The 26,404-nt window shown below is 34.1% G+C and overlaps 1 protein-coding gene across 3 annotated transcripts in view; it reads left to right on the forward strand.

The window, feature by feature from the left end:
* Positions 1–26,404, forward strand: part of CSMD3 (CUB and Sushi multiple domains 3) — a 581,587-nt gene that overhangs the window by 273,004 nt on the left and 282,179 nt on the right. For all 3 annotated transcript variants that reach the window (XM_059467476.1, XM_059467484.1, XM_059467493.1), the window contains 2 exons: positions 8,714–8,817; positions 14,810–14,922. In XM_059467476.1, coding sequence (XP_059323459.1) covers positions 8,714–8,817; positions 14,810–14,922 — 217 coding nt within the window. The remainder of the gene's footprint in view (positions 1–8,713; positions 8,818–14,809; positions 14,923–26,404) is intronic.

The following is a 26,404-nucleotide window of genomic DNA, read 5'->3' on the forward strand; positions in this document are numbered from 1 at the left end:
ACACTCTGAAAACATGAGCATAGGGAATGGGTGAGATTGTGCTTATTGCAATAGCTACAACAAAAGTAATTATTTCTCTTTGAGCCATTAGCAATAATAGATTTTAGCTGTTGCCTGTATCTACTATACCTGGAGCTATTAACTCCACCCTTCGATAAAACTTTATGTAAAATTAAATGTCAAATTTGAATTTTAGTTCTTTTTGATTTTTTATAAATTCCCAAATTTGGTCTCAGTTATGTCTCACACCAATTCTAAATGCAAACATTTTTCTTACTTTTACTTATCATGAGTATCCACACCCAAGCTAGAACTTTTAAAAAGATTTATGTATATGACTAAGAGACTTTGATAGCAAATTTCCAGTGCTTGTACTGTGAGCACTTGAGATATTTTGGTCTTTTTGGTTTGATGAATTTTTGGCACAGAACTTGTCACTTTTCTCCATGGTTGAGTTCACTTGGTTGGTCTTGTGAGTGATCTTCACAGGAAATTTTTCTGCTCAATATATACCTTTTTGTGATATTAGACTGGGAAATAGAGCTGATAGTAGTTTGTTTGATTGTTTTTCTGTTTTCTATGATGGGACTCCTTCAAAGGCTCATGGCTACCATTCTGTGGTGTGATAATCTTGGCCGTCAGATGCTCACCAGACTGATCTGTAATGCTCCTTCCTCAACAGGACAGGGGCAGAAAATATGAAGAAAAAGCTCACAGATAAAAATAAGGACAGGAAGATCGATCCCTCGATACTCTCATATGCAAAGCAGACTCAGCTTGGAGAAATTAATAAAATTAACTGACAAATCAGAATAAAATGGTTAAAATAAGAAGAAATCTTAATCAGCACCTTCATCTCACCCTGCAGTACCTCTGCTCCCAAAATCTTTCCTTGTAAATACAATACACATTTGAAGTGGAACTTGAAGACTTGTTCTGAGACTTAGGTCACAGTATGATTCCCATTTTCCCATCCCTTTCAGGATGTGTGGCTGCCCATCAGGTTAGGCTGACATCAGTTAGTGACTTCTCTGCTTTCTTTTGGAACAGATGGTTTACACTCTGTGGGATTAAAAAGTGCAGATTTCTATGCTGGGTGCAAGGATATCCTTCTGAGTAACTACATAGAGGAAGAACCAAAGCAGGGACAAGTAAATTTGAAGTCCTCAGGCCCTTCCTATGATTCCAATTATTTTACTATTTGAGAATAATAACTTTTTTTCTTTTTGTAAACTCTGACACTGAGCTTAGTTTTTTGAGAGAAAGATGAGTGTGATTTTTTCATTGTGGTTTTATAAATTAATTCATTTTCCTTCTTATACCTATTACTGTCTCCTTATAATGGTCCAGGCTAGTCATACATCCTTTCAGGCTGTCTAGAGCATCTTTATCTCCCTTTATCTCCATAGCTATGAAAGTAAAAAAAAAAAAAAAATTTCTGCAAAGCAGCTTTCTGGCTGGATGGGCCCCACTATGTATTGGTATGTGGGATAGTTCCTACCCAGAGACTTGACTTTGCACTTCCCTTTGTTGAACTTTGTTTTAATGGTCCATTTTTCCAGCCTGTTGATGTCCCTCTTCATGGCAGCATGACCCTCTGGCCTATTAACTGCTCATCCCTTCTCAGTTGCTGTGGCAGTCTGCCCCATCATCTAGATAACCTATGAAGGTGTTAAAGAAGACTTGTCCCAATGTTGACTCCTGAGACACAGCATGAGTTATTGGCCCCTAGCAGGACTTTGTGTCACTGATAACCATCCTCTTGGCCCAGACCTTCATCCAGTTTTCAATCCACCTTGCTAGCCTATACATCAAAGGCTTGTCTGTTAATATCTTGACAATGCCAAAGGCCTACCTGAAGCCCAGGTGGAAAATATCCACTGCTTTTCTTTTGGCCACCAGGTGAGTCATGTAATTATAGAAGTCTATGAAAGTTTGCCAAGCATGACTTCCCCTTGGTAAAGCCATGCTGACTACTCCTGATGATTTTCTTGTCCTTAATTTTCCAGGATTAGCTACTCCATGGTAGCAGTAATATTAAATAAAATTATACCTATGGAAACAATTTAGATAAAATTATAGCTAAGTCTTATAATAAATGGTTGATTCAATATTTTTTCCTTCTGAAACTGTTCTTCTATGATCAAATGTATGATAACACAATTATTTTGATGGAAGAACCTGTGATTCTGTGGAAAATTATGGTGATAAAGCCAATAAATCAGACAGTGATATTTCCTTAGCTTGTACCATCAGATATAAATGCCCATTATTTACTTACTGGGAAATATTCAGACATCCTCAGCACAAAAGCAATTAACCATCCTGAGGGCATATGAGGACACTCAGATACAAACAGGATATGTTTTCTTCTCCTTGCCTAATTTCACTTCTACAAGTGACAAAGGCAACCAGACATCATTAAGAGTCTTTAGGTAGCTTTTTTTCTTGCTAGAGTAATAATGAAAAATGGAGAAAATAGGTATCTTGTGAATATTTTTCAGTGAGATGGATTTCTTATGTTTTGTTCTCATAACATGTAACTGCAAAAGAACCGATTAAACTATTGTTATGTTACAGAACAGTCTTGGATATGTTACATTCTTAGAAGGATGTTTTAATTAATATTTATTCCTTAATATTATCTAATATATAGCTCATTTAAGCTGTGTCTTAGCTTAATACTTAATTACACTCTTAAGGAGAAAACATTCCTTACATCTACAGAAATATCATCATTATTTTACTGGTAGAATGTCCCATTTTATGGAGGGAAAATGTTACTATACATCTGAAAATATTTTTAGAGTTACATTTGCATTGGAAGACTCAGGATAAGAGATGCACAAGTACGTGCAACTTTGTGTCTTTGCTGTTCCCCTTCAGAAGCAGTTCTGAGGAACGTATTCTTGCCTCTGTTACACACCATTCTGCTTTGGATGGTTTGAAATTTTTAAAAGTTGAGTACTTCACCTGGAACACTACCTTCCTTGGCAAATCTTCTGGGAGGTAATTTCATCAGGAACTAGGTACTCTTATTGAACAACTGTCTGGAAAATCTGTTGTCTGGAACACATCCTTCTGAGCATGCTCTCTCTGAAAAACTCTAGGAAGTTCTCAAAGTAGTCATTAAATATTCAATAAAACCTTTTGCCATTTTGCTGCTGAGCTGGTGTTTTGCCCAAGGAGTGGGTTCTAAAGGATATATTCCAAGGCACAAAGAAAGTACACCTACAGAAATTTGTTAGAAATTAGATCTCTGCTCCCAATGATTCCTTTAAAAAATTTCTTACAAAATAATTGGAGATCAAAGTACATAGTTACAATTTTCAGAAAATCATTTTTCAAATAGGGCTTTACTTTTTCTCTGTAGAGACTGGATAATACTTATTAGTTTTACAGTCTCTTATTACTATTTCTGTCTAGGTTTATAACTTCAATTTAAATCAGGCATTAAAACTTGTTTGTTGTTTTTGGGTTTATAAATAGCAAGGGCAGCCCAGAATGTAGAGAGACTTTTGCCTTCTATTTAGCTACTTTTTAATTTTTTTTTTTTTTGGTAATAATGCACAGGTCAGCATATTTTATTTTGAATAAAAATCCAAAACAAAACAAAAGCAGGTACATGTTTTTTATATAGTGGGTACATGAAGGAAGAGGAAATGCAAACTTCCTTTTTCCTCATAGTAGTATATAGGGATGTATTTAATAATATCCTCTGGAACAAAATTCAAGATATTATTAGCCTATGTCAGAACAAATGTAGCAGTCTTATAGCTGCTGAATTAATCACAAATGCTATTATAAAGGCACAAAACTTTTAGGCACTACTGAGTATCTCTTTCTAAAACAAGAAAATATTGTAATTAATATATTGCTTAATTTTAAGATATTATTCTTAGTTCTGAAGCCACACAGATACATATCTGATATCATTAGTTGATGCATTATGTGTGAAATGTTGGCTCAAGACTGGTGGAAAACTGTCTGAGATGGGATCTTTGAAATTTTTTTCTTCTACCTTCCAGAACCAACTTTTGGTAGTATAATCCTATTATTGAGAATCTTATAGTTCAGACATTTCAATAACGAATATTTTTGTTCATAACATTGTTCCCTGATGCTATACCTTGTTATTTGAAAATATTTTGTGGTCCCTCATTTTTTTTCTATTCAGCTTTGAAAGAGACTGTGGGGCAGTGGATAAATGCAATAAATGCATAAATATATTATAGCATGATCGATGTTTGTATACATAAATAAAACCCATGGATCTTATTTCATTTGTATTAATGCTTTAATCTTGCTCTGGGAAACTGGAAAAATAGATTTTACTAGAATGCATAGATCAAGAAAAATACCTGTCCCTGTGCTTCTGATTGCTATGCATCTGCTAACCAGATCAATAGCACACTTTAGTAATGCTAGTCTGATTTAAAAATACATAGAATAAAGCAATAAATCATCACAGTTTTCCCTGAAGTGTTTATTCTTATGAACAACAGACTAAAAAGTAAAATAACTCTTAAGATTTTACTCTAATAATAAAGTGATTCAAGGATCCTACCCAACTTTGGTTTGCCATTTATAGATTTTCAGAAAAATTAACAAAGACACTGTTAGATAACTGGTAAAACAAGACTTTTTGGAAAGTTTATTAAAATGTTTTAAGTTGTTTACTCATCTTACCCAAGTTTCAATTTTTATTTTGAAAGGTTCCATCACAATCAAATTTAAATGCTGATATCGTCAAAAAACCTGTTCAGTTGACTATTGTAGTCAGTTGACTTTGCTAAAGGGAATAGTCAACATTATGAGCAGCACAAGTCCGACTGACTTTGAGTGTGATCTAACTAAAGCTGACATTGTAAAACAAGGTCTCTGAAAACAAAGCCTTAAGACCACTTATTTTCTTGCTCATTGGCATATTTGGAAGGATTTGAAGTACATTTTCTATTGTACGTTTTGTGTGTACTCTGCATGTCAAAGGATGAATTTCCAAGAAGTATCTAGGGTTTATTTTTACAGTAGGAATATGTAAAGGCTTGTACAGTACATGTGTAGTAAATTAGTTTCCTGATGGATATTGACAGCTCTGCTGTTTCTATACGTTGCTTTTGCTCAATTTGTGCAAATTCCCTTAAAACTAAATATCTTCAATATCAGCTGACAAGCACATTTGTTAAATAAATGGCAAGTATACTTTACCAATTCCAAAATTTGTGCTGTAAATCATGTGAGGTTATGTTAAACCTAAGTTTGAAATCGGTTGCGTATTAACTGTTTCATACAGCTCATTTACTTTTAATGACCTGGAGTTACGAAATACTTCATTGGTACTACAGAATGTTTAGAGTAGGCTTAGCAACCAGTTTTAACCCTCTTCCAGTAGAGGTATGCATGGTGAACAAAATGATTTACCGTCTCAAGGAATAATATTTTACCTTCTACTGCACCTAAAATATGCTTCTATTTGGTGACTTCTGTTTCTGATTTTAATTTACTAGTGTCAATTTTGCACAACGATGAAGCATTTTCTAATTTTCGGTTGAAATGGAAACTTTTAAAAAGAAATATGGGTAATGGACTCACAAGAATAAGATTATCAAATGTTAATGTTTCAAATTACTTATAGTCAGTTCCTACAATGTTTTTTTAATATATTCAAACATTTTTGAAGTCATTAATGACATCATTGCTTCTTATAGTCTTAAAAATGTGACTGTTTCACAGAATATTGTACAAGACAAATGTAGACTAAGCTATGCACATGTGGGTTTATCGAACTACAGTTTTCGATATCCTGCCTATCCCATTGTCATAGTTTTAGGTGAGTTAGAAAGACAATGAGAAAAAATTCTTGTAATTAAACATCCCTCTCTGAAAAATTTTAATGGAGAAAAAAATTATAAACTTTAAAAATATACACTTATTTAGATTAAAAATTAAAATTCAAAAAGCTCTCTTTATCATAGAAAATAATTTCAGATTGTAGAAAAGTGTGAGATTATATCAGAGCAGCCAGATTAGAACTGAGTCATCAATAATTTGGATATTCACTACAGAAAAGTGGAAAGATTGAAGCTGAAGTCTAGTGCAAAGGTTGACGCTGAAGCCTATGCTTTGGACAAAAAATCAGTTTTGGTTATTTATTCATCCTCCACAATATTCCTCAATGAGACAGATATTTTTCAGAATTTTCTCAGCTTTTTTATTTGTGGGCATTGTTAAAAAAGAATGACAAAGATCTTACTTTTCTGCAGTAAAATAAAGAAAAGATTTTTTTCATTCCTATTTAAAAAACCACATACCTTGAAACTTATATTTTCCTTAACCTCTATCTTCTCCTCTGATGAAATACACACACAAGGGATAATGTCGATTGTGCTAAAGAAAATCTGGTTTAGATTTCTGACATAACTTATGTAGACAAGTACTTCCATTACAAAGGAAGAGATGCCTTGTATCAATTTGGTGATACTCAACTAATATAAAATATCTAGAAGGATATTAATTTTAAAAAATATTAAAAACCATTGCATTTGCCAAAAAACAATCTGATAATGAAGTTATATTTCTTGATGTGTTTAATGGAAAACAGGATTAGGATTTATGAACATGAATTAATTATACAATTTTTATACTATCTTCCTTTTCTTCTTATTATGTATATACTATTGATGGTTTTGCTGCAATATTATTTCAAGATGTATTTTACTATTTGTGAGTGAAATATGCTTTCAAGTTGAATTCAATACTAACCTTATTTGCCCTTGTTTTATTGTGGAGCCTTCTGTTCTGATGCAACTGCACATCTAGTTGCACAGAATTTAAAAGTGGACCAAAAAATAACGGCTTAGTTTGGTTGGTTTAGAGGTTTTTGGTTTTGTTGTTGGTTGGTTGTTTTTTCAAGTACTGAGTGAAATATGTGTCAGTCTTAAATGTAGTCATGGATTTCAGTTTAAATTCTTATGCCTAGTGTTACAAATTTTGTGGCTAGAACAGCACAGAATATCCAGAATATTTTTTTATACTAAGAAGATTAAGAAGATTTATGTGTGGTTTTCTCCTCTTTACTCAATTAGAGCAAATCAGCTGCTTGCCTGTGCAATTTTCCACGTCCTTTCCATCTGCACCCTCTTAACTCTCTGTACTTGCCCGCAGTTCCTGGGGTGTGGCACACATGTATGTACACGTGTACATGCACACACAGACATTTATTTATGTGAATGTGCCAAACTGGCTGTTCTTCAGTGTACTTATGTCACCACTTAGACCTGTAAAGGAAAGTGGTTCTCCTCCCTTTGGGACAAATTGCAGTCCTTGGAACATACACCAGTTTTCCAGCTTGCCTGTACTGGCTTTTGCTCATAGAAACACGTCCTCCTTCAATTACCAGAACCCCAGTGTAAGAAAGGAACAGGAGCTTTCAAGGACATGATAATAATCCATCAGAATGGCATCCACATCTTTAAGCACAAATGCTCTCAGTTCTCAATTATAACTGTAATAAAAGATGATTTATTACAGTATTAAAATTCCTACATATAAGTATTCTGTCATTTTAACTAAAGACAGTTACCATGATTAATACATGGGTGGAAACAATGTGCTTAGTGTATTTTTCTTTTCTTTTCTTTTCTTTTCTTTTCTTTTCTTTTCTTTTCTTTTCTTTTCTTTTCTTTTCTTTTCTTTTCTTTTCTTTTCTTTTCTTTTCTTTTCTTTTCTTTTCTTTTCTTTTCTTTTTTTTCTTTTCCTTTTCTTTTCTTTTCTTTTCTTTTCTTTTCTTTTCTTTTCTTTTCTTTTCTTTTCTTTTCTTTTCTTTTCTTTTCTTTTCTTTTCTTTTCTTTTCTTTTCTTTTCTTTTCTTCTTTTCTTTTCTTTTCTTTTCTTTTCTTTTCTTTTCTTTTCTTTTCTTTTCTTTTCTTTTCTTTTCTTTTCTTTTCTTTTCTTTTCTTTTCCTTTTCTTTTCCTTTTCTTTTCTTTTCTTTTCTTTTCTTTTCTTTTCTTTTCTTTTCTTTTCTTTTCTTTTCTTTTCTTTTCTTTTCTTTTCTTTTCTTTTCTTTTCTTTTCTTTTCTTTTCTTTTCTTTTCTTTTCTTTTCTTTTCTTTGAAATTGTGCTGAAATTTTTATCCTTCAGCAGAAGTATGCATAGAGCTATTTAATTTACAGGATATTAAAAATGGCCATGATTCTGATAGTTGTATTTTGCTCAACTTTATGAATTAAGAGAATTGCTTTTACCTTTCATACCTCTTTATCCTACTTGGGCCAGATTATACACGTCAAGAGTAAATTATATTCTTCATCTTCACTGCATTTACTTAATGATGTACAATTATTTAGTTGGTATTTGAAGACAGTGGTACTGCACATAAGGCAATTAGTTTTTTTGCCCTTTGAGTATATACTAATCAAAATGTAATGTGACTACCCACAACTGTAATAAACATGTAACAGCTACATAAATAAGTGAAATCATGGTGTTTTGAGGAGGTCAGCAGAGTGATGATACCTAAAGGGTTATTATAATTCACATATCATTAATCAAAACCTAGGGGTTAATTACACTAATTTATTGTGAAATATGCTAAACTTACATGCAATTATTAATTGGAAGATCACTTTTAGTTACACTGCTGAAAAGCTTAATTTGCAGACTCATCTCCCAAGTACTTTTATTTCTAAAATATACTTACTTTTTTATTTTGTAGGTTATTCAGATAAATTTTGAAGAATTTGATCTGGAGATTGGCTATGACACACTGACAATTGGTGATGGAGGAGAAGTGGGTGATCCTAAAACTGTACTTCAAGTGTAAGTCTTTTGCATTTACAGTTTGTGTACATTGAAGAATGCCATGAGTGTGTTTTGACGAGACTAAATAATTATTCGAATCACATAAATCTGAACAAAAACTAAGTGAGCTTCTAAAATTATAAAACTGACAGTGTAAATATATTGCCATATGTTTACTGATCTGAAGTCAGAAAGAGATGACCTAGACATCACAAAAGAAAAAGATGAACTCAAATCAGAAGTTTGAAAGGCATGGTGTGGACACTTACATTTAGATACGTAAATTTTAGGAAGTATTGTTCTCCCTTTTGTGTGTTCTCAGATTAAAAGTGTATAAGAACAATAAGAATAATTGAAAATAGATATATGGACAATTTGTGCACAAATTTTACAGTCCTCTAGCAAGGTTAGCATGACAAAAGATGTACTGCAGTGTCCTGACCTTAATTTGCTTAGTGACTATTACAGATAACTCAGAAGAGCAAGTTAACATAGTGAAGAAAACTACTACAGAGAAAGGCTGAATAGGGAGGTACCTAAACCACATTTTGCAAATCAGCATTGAGTATTGAATAGATTTTTATCTTTTACAAACATTTTTTCTAGAATGTGTGAGCCCAGATATATAGATCTATAATATTCTTAACAATCATTGATTAACTTAAAATCCATATTTCTCAAATACTTAGCTTGTGGCAATAATACTAACAATTGTCTCAAGACAAATCCAGAATTGTATTATTTTGTAAAATTTTCAAGACAGATTTATAAGTCAGTGATTCTGTTTGTTCCACAGTGCCTTGAAAATATGCAGAACACTAATTAGGCCTTATAATGAATAATTTTATATAACTCTATTTCTAGTCTGAATAAATCAGTCATGTAGGAGAAATTAATGTCTTTTAAAGTACATTGCATTTACTTTTTCAAATCGGAGTCAATTTTATTAAAAAAAAAATTATCTACTGCTTAAAAACCATAAATTGCCTGTAAGGGATTATCTGGTATCTAGAGAATATTTTTTAAAGGCCAAATAACATTTAGCTGTTAATTTTAAATAAATGGACCTTTCAGCAAATACCTGATGTAATAATTAGTTCAAATGAGTTAATAATTGAAACACAGATAAGAATGTGATACAAGTTTAGTACAAAATATATTTAATCATAAAACAAAATAATAAAAATTAGGATTCTTTAGAATGATATTCCCTGCAGTATATGTATTGGAAATGTGTTAAAATAATTATATATTATATTTTTCCATTATTCACCATAAGAATGATATGAAGAATTAGTTTCATTTGACTACACTAAACCCAAGCTTTGACTCTTTTTCTGTCCTAATTTTACCTTATTCATATTAGTAATTGCAAAACTTCAGACAGAATATACAATTTTGCTAAGATTTACAGATTTTTCTAATAAATTCCCCTTTAGATTTATCCTCCAGAAGACAGATTACCTGGTCTTCTATTTTTAATTGGTTTTGTAATAATTTTATCCTTTCTGTTTTGTTCTTTTTTGTTTATATCTTCATTAATGGTTTGGACAAGAGGTTTGAGTGTACCCTCAGTCAGTTTGCAGATGACACCAAGCTGGTCAGGTGTGTCCCTCTGCTGGAGGGTAAACACAGTGCTGAAGTTCACAGATCTGTCGTTCCCTGGATCTTCCTTTCTCTCAGGAGTGATGTTTTCCTCCTTCCTGTAACCACGTGGCTGCCGTGACTTTTCCAATGATGGAGAGTGACCTGGCCACAACGTTAGCTAGCTCCTTATGATCCTGGGATGCATGTCATCAGGCCCCACAGACTTGTGACTTCTCAGTTTCATCAAGTGGTCTTGAACCTGCTCTGTGCTTACAGTGCGAGCGACCTCTCTCCCCCAGATCCCACGTAGAGGATCAAGGACTTGAGGGAAATGGGAAACCTGACAGCCACTAAAGACTGGGGCAAAGAACTCTCTGAAGTTGTCAGCCTTCTCCGTATTTGCTGTCACCAGTTGTCCCCTCTCGTTTATTGGGGGAAACACTCTCTTCACCTTTTTTTCTTTCCTGACTAATGTCAGAAAGATTGGACATTGTTCCAATGTCAAGCACTGGACGAGACTGCCCAAGGAGGTACTGGAGTCAGCATCCCTAGAGGTGTTCCCGTGTGTAGGTGTGATGTTTAAGGACATGGTTTAGTCGTGGACTTGGCAGTGTTGATTTAACCATTGTACTTGGTGATCTTACAGGTCTTTTCCAACCTAAGTATCTGATTCCAGGATTATTATTCATGAAAAGACCACCATTTGGCCAGGTATTTATGGTGCAATTTCTTTAGGATCAGGCAGTCTCTTAATGGATTGGAGATGAGGTAATTGCTACCACTGATAAATTTGAGATTTGTGGAAGTACTGTAATCTCTATTTTTAAGCAGTACTAATCATTTAAAAAATACTGCTGACAATGCTAGAATTTAGTTTCAGCTATTCTTAAATTCCTAAACTATATAGAATAGTCTCTCTTGTGGAAGGAACCTTTATTAAGTGCCAATGCATAAATTCTTACTAAAGTTTAACTAAAATATTGTTACTAAATTACAATAATGCATTAAGGCAAAGTGAAATATTTTAAATTTTGAGTTATATGGTAGAGCAGTCTGCCCAGATTGTATTTCATTGAAGATGTTAGCATTTCATAAAAGTATTTCTGATGATGTACTTTTGGTTGGGGAGAAATGATGGAATTATTAAAAACTATTAAAATTGCCACAAACATAAAGAATCCTGAGTTTTCTTTTTAATTAAAAAGTTAATTAGAATTATGGAGTCTTAACATACAATAACTGTAACTAACTAGGTAAATAATTTTAAAGAATTCTTACTATGAAGATCCTGGAAAAGCAAAAAAAAATACTCCATTAATTTATGGGAGTTTAATATTAAGTAACATTATACAATAAGCCAAAAGTATTTTTTTTTTTAATTTACTCATAGAATTATTATTTGGTGATCAGAAGTATCAATGGTGGAGTTATTAGGGTTAAATGCAAAAAAATTACACGGAAGATGGAAGAAAATTAAGTACTATAAAAACCATGTAAATATTTTCTCTTGTGAGCCATGCAGACTTTGTCTGAGATATGATGCATAGCAAATAAATCAGCTGTTGTATCATTTAATTTTTGGGTTATAAATCTTAAAATAATTATCTTTCCCCTGGAAAATTGCTAAAGAAAATTGGTTTAAATATGTCTTGTTTATGTGTTAATAATGTGAAAACATTTATCTACGAATTTATCAGGGTTAATCAAGAAACTTATCCAAGTGTTTAATCTGCTAGTTTTACTGGGCACTGCTTGATAGTAAGGTTGAGAAGCAAAAATGGAAGTTAAGTGGCATTTAGGAATTAGGTTCCTAAATTGATAATTGCAGCCTTGATTATTCCTATTCTGCTGATGTAAATCAGAGAAGGAGCTAAACTCCAAAGCCTTTTCAGTACTTGCCATTAAATTTCTCTGGTGCCTGTGATTCTGAGCCTGCACCCAGCAATGTGGCAGTCTGCTCTGGCCTGGTGAGCCTGGCACCCAAGTGAACTTAAACCTGATTGCCATAATATTTTTAGTCAGCTTGAAAAGATAACTGATATGAAGCCATTCTTAATGATTTCTTATGAAACTAAAATGCAAGGGGCAGCAGTGTTAAGTGTCATTACCAAGGGATAGAGGGGAAGAAGGAGAGTAAATGGTGGCTCCATACATCAGTCGCAGCACTTTTTCAGGACGTTTGGAAGTTTCCTTTCAGCAGCTTGGTCTGACAATTACTGCAGGTGACTTTTAATGCAATATCCATCTAGGCACTGGCTCCTGTAACAAGCCTTTTGAAAATCCAGCATACAAATTGTGAAATTAAATCTTTTAGTATGCTTGCTGTGTTGGGTGTGCATGTGTCTAATCTCATATTACAGGTTGTCTTCAGCAAATGGAGAGTGTCACAATCTTCTGAATGTCCTCAAACCCAGTCTTCAGCATACTCTCTCAGGGGGAGAATATATGTCACTGGGATGTGGGAGGAGTAGTTCTGGAGTTGTAGAGGAAGAGCTGGAAAACACCCTGCTGGGTGTTGTAACTGTTAAGCTGTTTAATAAAAAGGGAGACATCATAATCACATACTTCCATTTCTACTGCTCTCAGTGTTCACTCTTTAGCTTTTAAAAGGGAACATGTACTTCCAGGACAGGAATCTAGGTACTGAATACAGGGTAGTGGAAACTACATAAATCCCCAGAAGGACAGAAAGAATAATTCTCCAGTGCAGAATTTCATTATTTTTTTAAATAGCTTCCTTCATATAATAATGATTTTCTGGATCTTATTGCTCTGTGGCCCATTCCTAAATGTCTTACAGGGACTTATAAAAGGACTTAAAAGATAGATCAACAAGTGATTTTTCTGTTCTCTTGATTTATTCTTGTTTTTTTTTTTCATTAATGTATTTTCAAATGTTTTTTTTTTCTTCCTGTACTATTTAATTGGAAAGTATTTCTTGTACAAATATGGATGAAATAAAAAGTATTTATAATTAATTTCATAAAATGGGAATGCTGAACATTTTGATGGAGAATTTTTAAGGAAATTATTCTGTCTGACACAACAGAAAGATTAATATACTCAATGCCCTTAATATTCAAAATACATACTGTCAGTCACCGGTGACAATTACAAAACTCTGTTAGCCATTACATCAGTGTGGTTTCTCAGAAACATCCTGTTAATCTACTAATTTGGCAAAGACTGAATTCACTGAAAACACTTTCCCTTAGTGCAGGAATGAGCAGTTAATATGTTATTTTGGCCAGGCATTTACTTGTTCAGTTCTGGCAAGAGTCTTTCTAGTAGCTCCATCTGTGAACACAGATGTGGGAAACAGACGTGGGTTTTTTTCCCACAGCAGACTATTCAATAGAGAAGGAAGCTAAAAAGGACCAGAGAGAAGAACTAAAATTAACTGTAAAATGCATTTAAAGTAGTCCATTTTAAGTTTCAGCTAGCTTTAAAGAATGGTTAGAACTTCAAAAAATGAGCAATTTTCATTGCTATACAGTATTGTGCTTGTGATCCACTTTACAAGAATAAAAAATATGTGGAAGCTGTTCAGCATTTCATTTCAGATAATAAACTATAACAGAATCTGAGACAAAATTTTGGGGAAAAAAATGCAATAATAACATAAAACTACAGATTTCACAACATTTCCTTATTGCTATCACACTGTTCATTCAGCAAATAGAACCAACATTTAGGACTGCGCTGATTTGCAAGTTTTTGCAAATAATATTAAAATTAAAAGAAAAAAAAGAAAATCAAGTTTACTTCTTTCTATTAATCAGCATCCTGTAAGAGTAGAAGGTTTAAAGTTGTGACATTTGTTAGTTTTCTTAATGAAGGAATAGACAACAGCTTATTCTTTTTAGGCTGTTTTTCCTTTTTTGTAGAAGATGTGATGAGAGGAGGTGAGAGAGTGGAGGGAAGACAAGAGCCTTCATAATAATGTTGCTACTTAAAAATGACAGCTTTCTTTTAAATATGGAAGACATGTATTTTAAAGTGGGTAGCTGCATACTAGAAAAATCAGAGAATCACTCTAATGCCTCATTATGGGCTTCTAATGCAATTGACACGCCTTCATGTACCTGAGTAGTGGACACTGGATTGTCAGATGAGGTTAAGGATTAGGGAGGTTGCATTTCTTTCTGAAGCAGCAACTGAAAGTGAGATGAATATTTCAATACAACATAAGTAGTAGTTGCATGTGTTTATAGACTACTATCAATTTTCCAGTCATTGGAAATGTGAGATTTGTCCTGGTGGGTCAGCTAGTAAATAACTAATTTAGTGTGAGCTGAATGCAATGAATTTAAAAGTAAATATTAAAAAAAAATGCTTGGCAGTTATTTAGATTTCTTACAAAAAGAAAAAAAAAATCTCCTTAATGCTTAATGGCTTTACAGAAATTTTCTTCTATCTATAGGTTAACCGGGAGCTTTGTACCAGACTTAATTGTGAGCATGAGCAATCAGATGTGGTTGCACCTTCAAACGGATGAAAGTGTGGGCTCAATTGGTTTCAAGGTTAACTACAAAGGTAATGACATCATTGGAAGCAAATGTAATGGTGTACCAAAAACTAGGCCAATATTATGGAATGTTTTTCTTTCATACTAGTGAGTGGATGCATTCTATTTCCAGTTCAGTCAGTTTTAAAAAGAAGAAAAATATAAGCTGAATTGTAAAATAAAAAACAAAAAACAAGCAACAAAAACTCTTAAAGGTGTTGTGTTACATGAAACACAAGCATTTGTTTGATATGTTGTAACAGCAATTGAGTTTTGACATTTAACTTTACACTTTACTCTTATTTTCTCTTATTTAATATTGGCAACTATTAAAATGAAATTATTCTGTGGTTATTTAAAGATGAATGAGTAAAACAAAATGAATACTTCCTACATTTTTTTGAAAATTAATGTCTGTCATAACATAAAAATACCCCTGCGAGTGAGCAACTTGAATTACTACTAAGTTTTGAGCCAGGACCAAAAAAAACCTAATAATGGTATTCTTTATGGTCTTAAAGTACATAATGCACTATATAAACAATCTGTTGCTATTTGATACCTCTGGAAGGGCATACACTTTTTATAGAGCATGAGCAGCGAAAGTACAACATATATATGCATATTCGTGCATTTCTGTATTATTAAAGAATGGGTGTTTTTTTATATTACCTTTGACATAGATGTATGTCTTTCTTACAAAAACTTTAATTTCATGGTTGCTGTCTAGCTCCAAAACCAGATAATAGAAAGTATGATTATTCATCAGAAAATGAGAGAGGGGAGGAAAAAGTTAAACCAGTGATTGTGCATATTAGAAATGGAGCTGATGTTGCTGAGAATCGGCAGAGGGAGTGAATGAGCATATTGTGAATAAACCAGCACAGTGTGACTTGCTGGGGTGTTTTAGTTTTTTTTTTTGGTTTTTTTTTTTTTTTTTTTTTTTTTTTGTCCATAGCTTTCCTGTAGTGTAAAGTAAAACTCCACAGAGGTGTGGTACAAGTGCACTTGTGCACTCTAGATATTCATATCTAGTGGTCTAAGATAAGAAGACCTTAGTACTTTGCTGCATGGTACTAATTAAGACCAAAGATTTCCAAATTCAGGCTATTGAAAGGGGCAAGAGAAGGATTAGTATAAACAAGTTCAATAATTTCCTAAGACAGCAAATTTCCACTTATTTGCGTGGAAAAGGATGGGGTTTTGATCTGAACTCTAACTTGCAGAGCTCAAGTTGTTGATTCTTTTGTTTACATGATTCTTTCCTGATAAAATTAGTTTTACTTGCAGCAGTTTTAGTTTGCAGAAGGCAGAGGATTATTGTCTATTCTTATATGCTATGTCTTTTATTCATGAGTTACATTTATTCTTAGAAGCTATAGTTCTGCAAGAATAAAATTAATTGAATATGAGTAGGTAGAAGGGTACAGAAAGGGTGAACATTCACAACAGCATCTCCATTTAATCAACTTTGTGATTGTATGCCTAGATATTGAATCTATTTCTCTCTTGCCCTCTCTTGTAAAAAATTACAATGGTAATTTTTTTTAGTTCACTAAATAGCACTTGAATGAAGCCAACAATGAATATTTGCTCTGTGGTGGTGGTTGTGTGGGGGGATTGCCTTTTTTTTCTCCTTTTATTTCTGTTTGGGTTTATTTTGTGGGATTCCCCACCACCACCTCACTGCCAATCCAGAGTCTGGGATAATATTTTTATCTAAGTTGCCTTCATTTTGATGCCTGAGAGGATGTGTTTATTAGACATATCAGAAATTAGGCAATGGTCATAAAATGGAAAGGGTATCAAGGGCAATCATATCTTAAGGGATTGCTATTTCTGTTGTTTTTAAAACTGTGTTAAGTCCTTTATAGTAACGAGGGTAGGCACTGAAATCAGATGCATAAATGTGTAGTATTTTGGATTAGCAACGGTTCTGCAATTTACGTTTTTAAATTTATGAATTGGAAATTGAGAGAAAATCCAGTGAGGTAAAACTGAGTATTTGCATTAGAACAGTGCATTCAGGGCTGTGACATAACACTGAATTATTTACTAGAATAAAAAAAAATGCAAAGAATTTTCCCTTTTAAGAGAATTTTTAGAGATACTTATTAGAATGATGATTTCTAGAAGTCAGGGTCAAAGAGAATTTCAGTTTAAGTTATTTCATTATTTCTTTAGAATGTATGCTTAGCTTGCTTGTTCATCTCTTTACTAGATACTAGATCAAATGTATTACTTTAACTTCACCTCTTCCACCTCAAAAATTCCACTATCCACTTAGACAGCTAGCTATGGCTGATACTGTATTTATTTTACATGTATTTATTATGTGTTTAAGTCTTGTAAATTTCTGCTTATGTGACAGGTACAATTACGTTAGCATTTTACCTTAGATCCAGCAGTTTAATTTTTGAACTGAATCTTCTCCTGATCATTCCCACTGCCCTTGTTTTAGTTTTCATTATGGAGCTATCTTGAAAGGCACAAATTACATTCGTTTGAGGTAATTCATAAGATGCAATTGAATGGCATCAGGAATAGCATTGCTTTGGTGCTTCAGCTGCTAATGGGCATTTCTCAGGAACTTGTAAAGCTTTTTTCAAAGTAAAACCACTAAAACACAATGAAATGCACGTAGATAATATGGGTATTTATTGTTTCACTTTATTGATCTACTTATGCTGGAGTTAATTTCTTGATATTGTACTTATAACAGTATTTACTAACACTAAAATAATTTACTACTAAAAGGTTTTGATGATCTGCTTCTGTGCTTCTCAGACTCAACTATAACTAGATGTAGTGGAGATATCCATGCCTCATCCCATCAAAATTTATGAAGCCATTCTTAAATCTTAGTGACATTTGCATCTGATTCTGGGCATTTTGAAGATCATTCCAATTCCTACCTGGAATATGAGGAGCAAAAGGTTATGGGATGTCATCACCATCAGTGTCATCACCCAGTGCCCTTTCCCCACTGTTCCCCAAACTAATATACTTGCTTACAGGGCAAGATAGAAGGACACCTCCTTTCTGACTGCAATAGAACTGAACATGCCACATCATTTTTAGTTTTAGAAATAGACAAAATAATTTTTATATACATCTGTATATATCCGTTTTTAGCTGATTTTTTTCTTTTAAGTTTGTTATTACAAGAACTAACAGATGATCCTCTTTTATGTATCTGCCATTTGATAAAATCTAGGAAGATTTTGCGAAATTTTGTTTACTTACACATTGAGGTGTTGCACATGGAGCTATTTTATGGTTTTTAATAGCTGGATAACATTTAAAATATTAAAAATTAAATATTTGTGAGGCTATTTTTAAGTAAATAAATATTAATTGTTGTTATATAATCTCTTTTCCCGTATCACATAAAATAACACTACTTAAAATGGTAGAATAATTAATATAGGGATTAGACAGGACAGAAATACAAGCACTGCCTCATTATAGATAATATTTTATCTCTTAGCCACTGTGGTATAAATTGTTTTGGGTCTGTTTCATACCTCAAATGTATGTGTAGCTTTATTAAGTAAAAACATGGAATGTTTAGAAATTTAACTGAATTATTTTCACATCATAATTTTAGGAATTATTTGAAAACCTTTCTTTAGAAGTGAGATCAGGCTTTGGTGATTGTGTAGTTAACAAGTAAAATAAATAAATAATGGATTTTCAGACTTGCCATATCATTACTATGAAAAGAAACCACAAATTAATAGTTTTAAATGTTGGAGTGTTTCATGAATGCTTAGGATCATTCAATCTTTCAGAAAATGGTACCATATTGTCACAGTAACACTTTTATTCTCAAAGCCATGGTGAAGAGAAAAGAAGTATGTAGCTAAACAGTAGTAGTAGAGAAACTATCTCCAAAATACTCAAACACTGGAACTGAATGGTCTTAATCTATAATTGAGTATAAAACAGCTGCACAAAATATGAGACAAATATATGGCAGAACCTTCAAAGAAACCCATTTTTCTGAATTTTGCAGATTTTGATTTCACAAAATCTTTTACAATCTAGCAATAGAATATTATAGTTCATGGAAAATTATATATGAGAATATAAAGTGTAATAGCTTTCATACACACTTCTCTCCTTTTGTAACTTGGGACATGTGTGAAAGATTAAATACAAGATATTCTTTATACCATCTTTCAACATAAACTGTATGACAAAAAATTTTGGATTAACAAATAATGTAAATAGTCATGGTGTAAAATAGTAGGAAAAGATGCTGTAGGGAATGAAATCAGTAATGTAAACATAGTAAAAATTGGCTTTATCAGCATCATGTGGGAAAGCTGAAATTGTGTTTAGGTCAGATGTGAGTCTTCTGGAACAGACAAAACTAACCATTTTCCACAATGATGACTGAACTTTAGGATGTGGGATTTACACTCTGACACCCTGTATTTCAGATTTCTTTTTGCTTGAAGCATGGCGCCCATCTTGCTTCAAGCACTATGGCTTGTTCCTGAGTTCTTGGGATACTAGTGGAGCCTGGGGCAGCTGTCTGGAGTTTGTGATCCACATTTTATCCTATTTTCCTAGCATTAAGCACTGAGTTTCAGATACATCTGAGGGTTTTTGTCACAGATGGCACAGAGATATTTTTCCATGACTAACTGCCCAACAGTGATTGCTTTTCTATTGGTGACAGAGTACTGAATTATCTGAATCCATTGTTAGTCCCCCGTGTCTACAGTCATGAATTTCAACTGTGTGAAATAAGAACCATTTACCATAATACAGACTTCAAGAAGGTCTCACTTTGACAAACTGTGAAATTTGCCTATCTATGGAATATGTGCCTTCACGTTCATTCTACCAAGAGAAAAATATAGCTCTAATTTTACTGTTCCTATTATTGGCTAATTAAAAAAAAAAAAACCAAAGCCAACAACTAAACATCAGTGAGACTTTGGACAGTTTCATTGTGTAGTTTTGAGTTTCACAAGACAATTGATGTGTTTCTTTAGTTAAATACTATGTAATCCCCCTTTTGTGAGGATGGGGGAAGTAAAGCTTTTCTGCTTTCTACATATCAAAATCAATAATTAAATATATGACACATTTCTACTTCCTGAATTGTTCAATTTTATAAATTTCAGTGTATATGCTTTTGTGGTATTTTAACTGTTCTGATGATTTCTGTTGCCTTTCTATCCACTCTTTTCTGTGTTTCTCATCATGTACTTGTTCTTTTTGTGTGTTTTGTGATGCAATAACTAGATAGGATCATATAAATTGCTTATTTGATTGGATTCTAGCCTCAGTTCTATGCCTTGTGCATCCTAACTTTGTTTTGCAGAATGACATGCAGAGATTTGCACTAACGTTGAAAATCCATGCAAATTATTTTAATCCATATAAGTTTCATGATTAGTTCAAATTCTTAAATGCAGATACTGCTTTGTATTTTTCAAAAATTTAAACACTTACTTTTGGGCAACTCTACTTACCAACAGTTTACTAATACAGTAAAAATTTCTCTATACCGATTCCACATCTGCTGAAAGTTGTTGAAAGTTTTATAATTCAAGATCATTTCTATTTCAGATATTTCTTGAACAGATTGAGTAAAAGTACATCCATTTCAGAAACTTGTGGCAGTTCCCCTTGTTAACTTAATGCCAAGATAGTAGTTGATTGTGTATTTTACTCTTGTGTTCTTCCTGCTTTGTTGGCCACAATTTACCACTGACTTTTTCTGACCCCACTCAGTCAGCCTTATCAAATATGTTAACAATATTTGTATCTAATTTTCAAACCATGCATTCAACATAGAATTTTCTGTTTGTAATCCCTAGATTAAAAGAGTATGAGAACAGTTTTAGAGAAGCATAAGAAAGATTCATGTAACTGGATACAACATAAGCAAAAAATAGCAAGAAATTATATAGTGACACTTCTACAAAATATTTTCTTACTCCCTAAGTTTATGGCATAGACACTTTCTAAATCCAGTGTATTTAGAGTAAGTAAAACTTGATGGACTTTTTCATCCATGATTTCATCTGTTTTTCCTCTCAAGCTTACATATAATTTTAGTATTATAAATATTTTATGGCAAGGACATTTCAGTGAAGAAGTATTTCCTTCTGTTCACTGTAATTCTACTAGCTTTATCTGATGCCTTTTTATTTTTTCTAGAAAATACAATGTATTTAATCTTCCATTTTACTGCTTACTTGATTTTGCAGGACTTTTATTTCCTCACAGGTAATTGTCCTCATTACTGTTTTGTGTAAGCTATCATCAGCAAGTTTTGTCATTTCACTGCTTGCCTTGTTTTCCATCTTCTAATATATTGCCAGACAATAACTTTAACTACCCTGACATCTGCTGGACAAGCCACACAGCAGAGCAGAGACAATCCAGGAGGATCCTGGAAAGCTTGGTGGCCGCTTTCTGACACGGGTACTGGAGGACCCCACAAGGATTGGTGTGCTCCTCAGCCTCATTCTACTGAACTGGGAAAGCCTTTTTGGTGATATGAAGGTTGGAAGCAGCCTTGGCTGTAGTGGACATGAGATTGTGAAGTTCAATATTGGGTGAGGAGGAAGCAGGGCAGCAAGTAAAATTACAGCCATTGATTTCAAGAGAGATGACTTCAGTCTGTTTGGAGATGTTCCTTGAAGAATCTCATACAAAAAAGCACCACAGGGAAATGGGGTCCAAGAGAGTTGGTTGATATCCAAGCATCACATCCAACCCTACACAAGAATGATGCATCCTAACAAGTAAAAAATCAGACAGAGGAGACAAGAGATGTGTGTGAATAAATAAAAAATTGCTGTCACTACTCAAACATCAACAGGAAATACACAGGAGATGAAAGCAGGGATGGAAGTGGCCTCTTGGAATGAATATGGAGAGATTGTCAGAATAAGTAGAAATCAGAGACCAGGAAGGCCAAGGCCCATCTGGAATTAAATCTGACCAATGATGTCCACAACAAGAAGAGCTTCTTAAAATGGATCAATAAAAAAAGAAAAACAAAAGAAGAATGTGGGCCCATTAGTGAATTGAGAGGAGCCCTGGTAATAGAGGATGCAGAGAAGGCAGAGTTATCAAATGCCTTCTTTGTATCAATCTTCACTAACATGATCAGCCCTCAGGGTTCTCTGACACAGACCAGGGTAAAGGAGTCTTGGAAAGAAGACTTTTCCTTGGTGAAGGAGGATTGGGTTAGATAACACCTAAGCAAACTTGACATCCACAAGCCCATGAGCTCTGGCAGGATGTGTCCACAAGAGCTTCTTGACACCATAGCGAGGTCACTCACAGTCATCTTTGCAAGGTCATGGCAATCAGGAGACGTGCCTGGAGACTGGAAAAAAGCAAATCTCACCCTGGTCTTCAAAAAGGGCAAGAAGAAGGACACAGGGAACTATTGGGCAGTCAACCTCACTTCAATCCCTGGAAAGGTGATGGAGCACTTCATTCTGAAGGCATCTGTATCTATATGGATGACAAGAAGTGTTAGATTAGAAGTATTCAGCATGGATTCACTAAAGGTAAATCAAGCTTGACCAAACATTGCTTTCTACAATGAAACAACTACCTGGATCAATGAGGGGAGAGCAGTGGATACTGTCTACCTTGGCTTCAGCAAAGCTTTTGATGCTGTCTCTCACAAAATCCTGATAGACAAAATCAGGAACTGTTGACTGGATGAGTGAGCAGTGAGGTGGATTGAGAACTGGTTGAATGGCAGATCCCAGAGGGTCATAATCAGTGACAACCTAGTTGAAGTTTTTCACTATTGGTGAAAAAGATTCCATATTGGGCCCAGTATCATTTAACTTATTCATCAATGACTTGGATGAAGGGGCAGATGCCTCCTTGGCAAGTTGACTGATGACACAAGGCTGGGAGGAGTGGCCAACACCCCAAAGGGCTGTCCAGGCCTTCAGAAGGGCCTTAAGAGGTTGGAGAGATGGGCAGAGAAAAGTTTGAAATTCAACAAAGGGAAGTGCAGGGTCCTGCACATGGGGGAAAATAACCCCATGGACCATTAGAGGCTGGGGGCTGACCTGCTGGGAAGCAGCTCTGTGGAGAAGGACCTGGGGGTCCTGCTGGAAAACAAACTGACCATGAGCCCAGCAGTGTGTCTGTGTGGTCAAGAAGGCCAGTGGTGTTCTGGAGTGCATTAGGAAGAGCATTGGCACCAGGTCAGCAGAGGTGATCCTGCCCCTTTACTCAGCCCTAGTGAGGCACATTTGCAGTACTTTGTCCAGTTCTGGAATCCTCAGAAAAAAAAAAACCAAAAAAAAAAAACAAAAAAAAAAAAACCCAAAAGAAAAAACATGAAGTTCCTGGAGCAAGTCCAGTGGAGGGCAAAATAGATAAGGAAGGGCCTGTAGCATCTCTCTCATGAGGAAAGACTGAGGGAGCTGGGCTTGTTCGATCTTGAGAAAAGATCTTGGAGAGAGGATCCCATCAATGTCTATAAGTATTTGAAGGGAGGGCATCAGAGGATGGATCCAGGCTCTACTTGATGGTGCCAAGCAATGGGACAAGAGGCAATGAGCAAGAACTGGTGTGCAGGAAGTTCCACCTGAACATGAGGAAGAGCTTTACTGTGCAGTGACCATGCACTGGAATCTCCCTCATTGGAAAAATTCAAGAGCTGGAAGTATTCAATATCTGGACATTCTCCTGGGCATTGTGCTCTGGGATGACCCTGCTTGAGCAGGGAGGTTGGACCAGGTGACTCACTGTGCTCCCTTCCAGCCTTAGCTATTCTGTGATTCTGTGAAACAGTTCAGATACAGAAGAAGTCCATTAGTAACTTCTCTCCTCTGGTGGAACTGACCATTTACTTTTACCATCAACTAACTTTATTTTAAGCTAACATGCAGAAAAAAAGCCTGTCATTTTATGAAAGAGTTCCTAATCTCTGTAAGAACCTTCCATTTGGGCTTCCTCAAATGCTCTTTTAGAACTACAAATAGTATACTTAAACTGAATTTCTCTCATCTCTATGCCAGCTAATCTTTCTGGAAAGCATTAGTGGATTTATAATGCAGGACTTTGCTTTAAAAAAACCGTGGTGGTTTGTTGATGTAATTTTTATCCATGTGTCAGCTGAATTTAAGCTTAATTATAATTTCTACAGTCTTGTTACATCTCAGGTTTACATCTGTACTTTTCAGGTGTCTTTTGGAACTCTTCCCAAAAATAGAAATTGTATTTGCATCCCTGTCCTACATTACTAAAATCACCTTAAGAAATTGGACATTTCTTAAGCTTTTCAACCTGCACTTTGAATCACAACCCAAGTTCTCATAGAATCATGGGTACAGAAAAATTACTTAGGTTTTATACTATTGCTTTATGGCAGCTAGGCAAATTGGAAGCTTTTGATATTTTCTGATGGAGTACCTATGTTATTTGGATACTAGTTGATAGTTTTGGGGGGTTATGAGAGGGATGTTTACAAATGATCATGTGTTTTTCCCTAGAAAATAAGTTCTTCCAAAACTTTGATACATACCTTGAAGTTTTGTGATGTGTTTTAGGTTGTTTTGTTTTGTTTTGTTTGGGTTTTTTTGTTTGTTTGGGTTTTGTGGATTTTTTTTGCTTTTAATTGTTGTTATTTTTGCTTGTTTTGTTGTTGTTATTGGGATATTAGCTTTTAATTACTAATTTCTTCCAACCAGTTTTTTAACATTGCAATCTTCAATAGTTCATCTTGATTATTAGAAAAGTTCATGTTTGTTGAACGGCTGAAACAAGGAGTTTCCTATCTTTATCAGGATATGTGTTTTGCATTTGGGTTTGAATAAAAAGACTACTGCTGCTCTACTAGCCATTTTCTACCCTTAATCAAGAGATTGTGTGCAATGTTTTTGTATATGTGTGCATTTAAACACACACAAATGCATTTTCAATCCAACAAATAGTCAAATGTTACTATGTAATTGGCTCTTTTTAAATATTCAAAATCATAATTTCATAAAATTTATAGGGAAAAATATAAATCAATGTTGCATCAGATGCGATCTTTCATAAAACCTTATTTGGTATTTCTGATATCTTAAAAGGCTATGCAGGTTATGTTATAAAGAAGGTCTTAAAAATATAAAGTACTCAAGGGTTAAGAAATTACATTTTAATGCAGCCACTGGAATTTAGCTTCTCAATAAATTTTTACCAGTATTTCTTGTAACTCTGTAATCACTCAAAGCAAATATATTGGTCTCAGGTCATTTAAAACTAACAATAAGATGTGTCTCTAAAAGTAGTTGCATCAGAATGTATCTTCATGTAGGGCTTTTGGATGTCTTTTAAAACAATTTCTGGAAGGTGTATCTTTTTGGTACTGAGAAACTTTCATTTTTCTGTTAACTTTCCCAGATTGGTGAAAATTGGTCTTCAGTCTTAAAGCAAGTTCTTAGAAAATTAAATTGTATATGCTTTTTCTCCATTTCACCTTTCTATGTCCCAAAATATTTATTTACTGGTGCTTTTTGCATATAAGCTTCTTTTTGAATGTTGAGTTTTAAATCTGATTTGGCTATGGGGCTAGATCATCTCTGGTTGGACTAGGCCATCTTCAGAGGTCTCTTCCTACCCTAACTATTCTGATTCTCCGTGTTAGTGCTGTTTAATATTATATTCTCCAAGTTGATTTAAAAATGAGGCTATTTGGCTTCAACAAGTCAACTTAATATTCATAATTGTACTTAATTTTTTTGTTTGGTTAAAAGGAAGGTGGCATATGACTACGATCCTTTTCTACAATTCCCCTCTTGTCAGTGGAGAACCGGTCAGACAAGTTCTTATTTGAAGGTGACTCCCACAACTTTTTAATTTTGTTCAATAAAATTGTAGGTCATTCTTTCTGCTTTACAATATTTAATTAAAAGCATTTAGCAATTCAACCTTTTGTGATAGTGTTATCCATAAAGAATTGGAAGGATTTTCACTGCTCTGACCTTAGTCTGTTGGGCAATATGAATACATTACATGTAGAAAGGTCATCTATTGCTATGTCCCTAAATATTAGCTACTGCTTAAACCAGGACGCTGGGCTAAGTGGCTGTTACTCTTTGTTGTCTGCAGTATTTCAGTGTGTATTTAACTGCCATCAGTTTTGTTGTATTCTGCATTAAGCATATATAAGAGAGTAACTGTTTATCTTTGATTTGGGAGTAAAAAGTATATTCAAAACAGCTTAAGTTAGAATTTTGTTACAAGCATTTATGAACCTTATCTCTATAACTGAAAGCAAAAACAAATAACACAAGTAATAAAACAATTCATGCTTTTCAAAGATTCTCCTGGCCAAAGGGTAGAATTGAAAAGCCCAACATGATAGATTAGCGGTAAGGAAATCTTGACCTGAAGAGCTCTAAAAAGTGGCAGGAATATAGAGTTCTTTGTCCGTACTTAACACCTTTCTTATCTCTGAGTGAATCTACCTCCTTATTTGCAGTGCATGGTTTTTTGTGTTCTCTACCAACTGGTCGT

This window comes from Ammospiza nelsoni, chromosome 1 (assembly GCF_027579445.1).
Source record: "Ammospiza nelsoni isolate bAmmNel1 chromosome 1, bAmmNel1.pri, whole genome shotgun sequence".
Lineage (NCBI taxonomy): Eukaryota > Metazoa > Chordata > Aves > Passeriformes > Passerellidae > Ammospiza > Ammospiza nelsoni.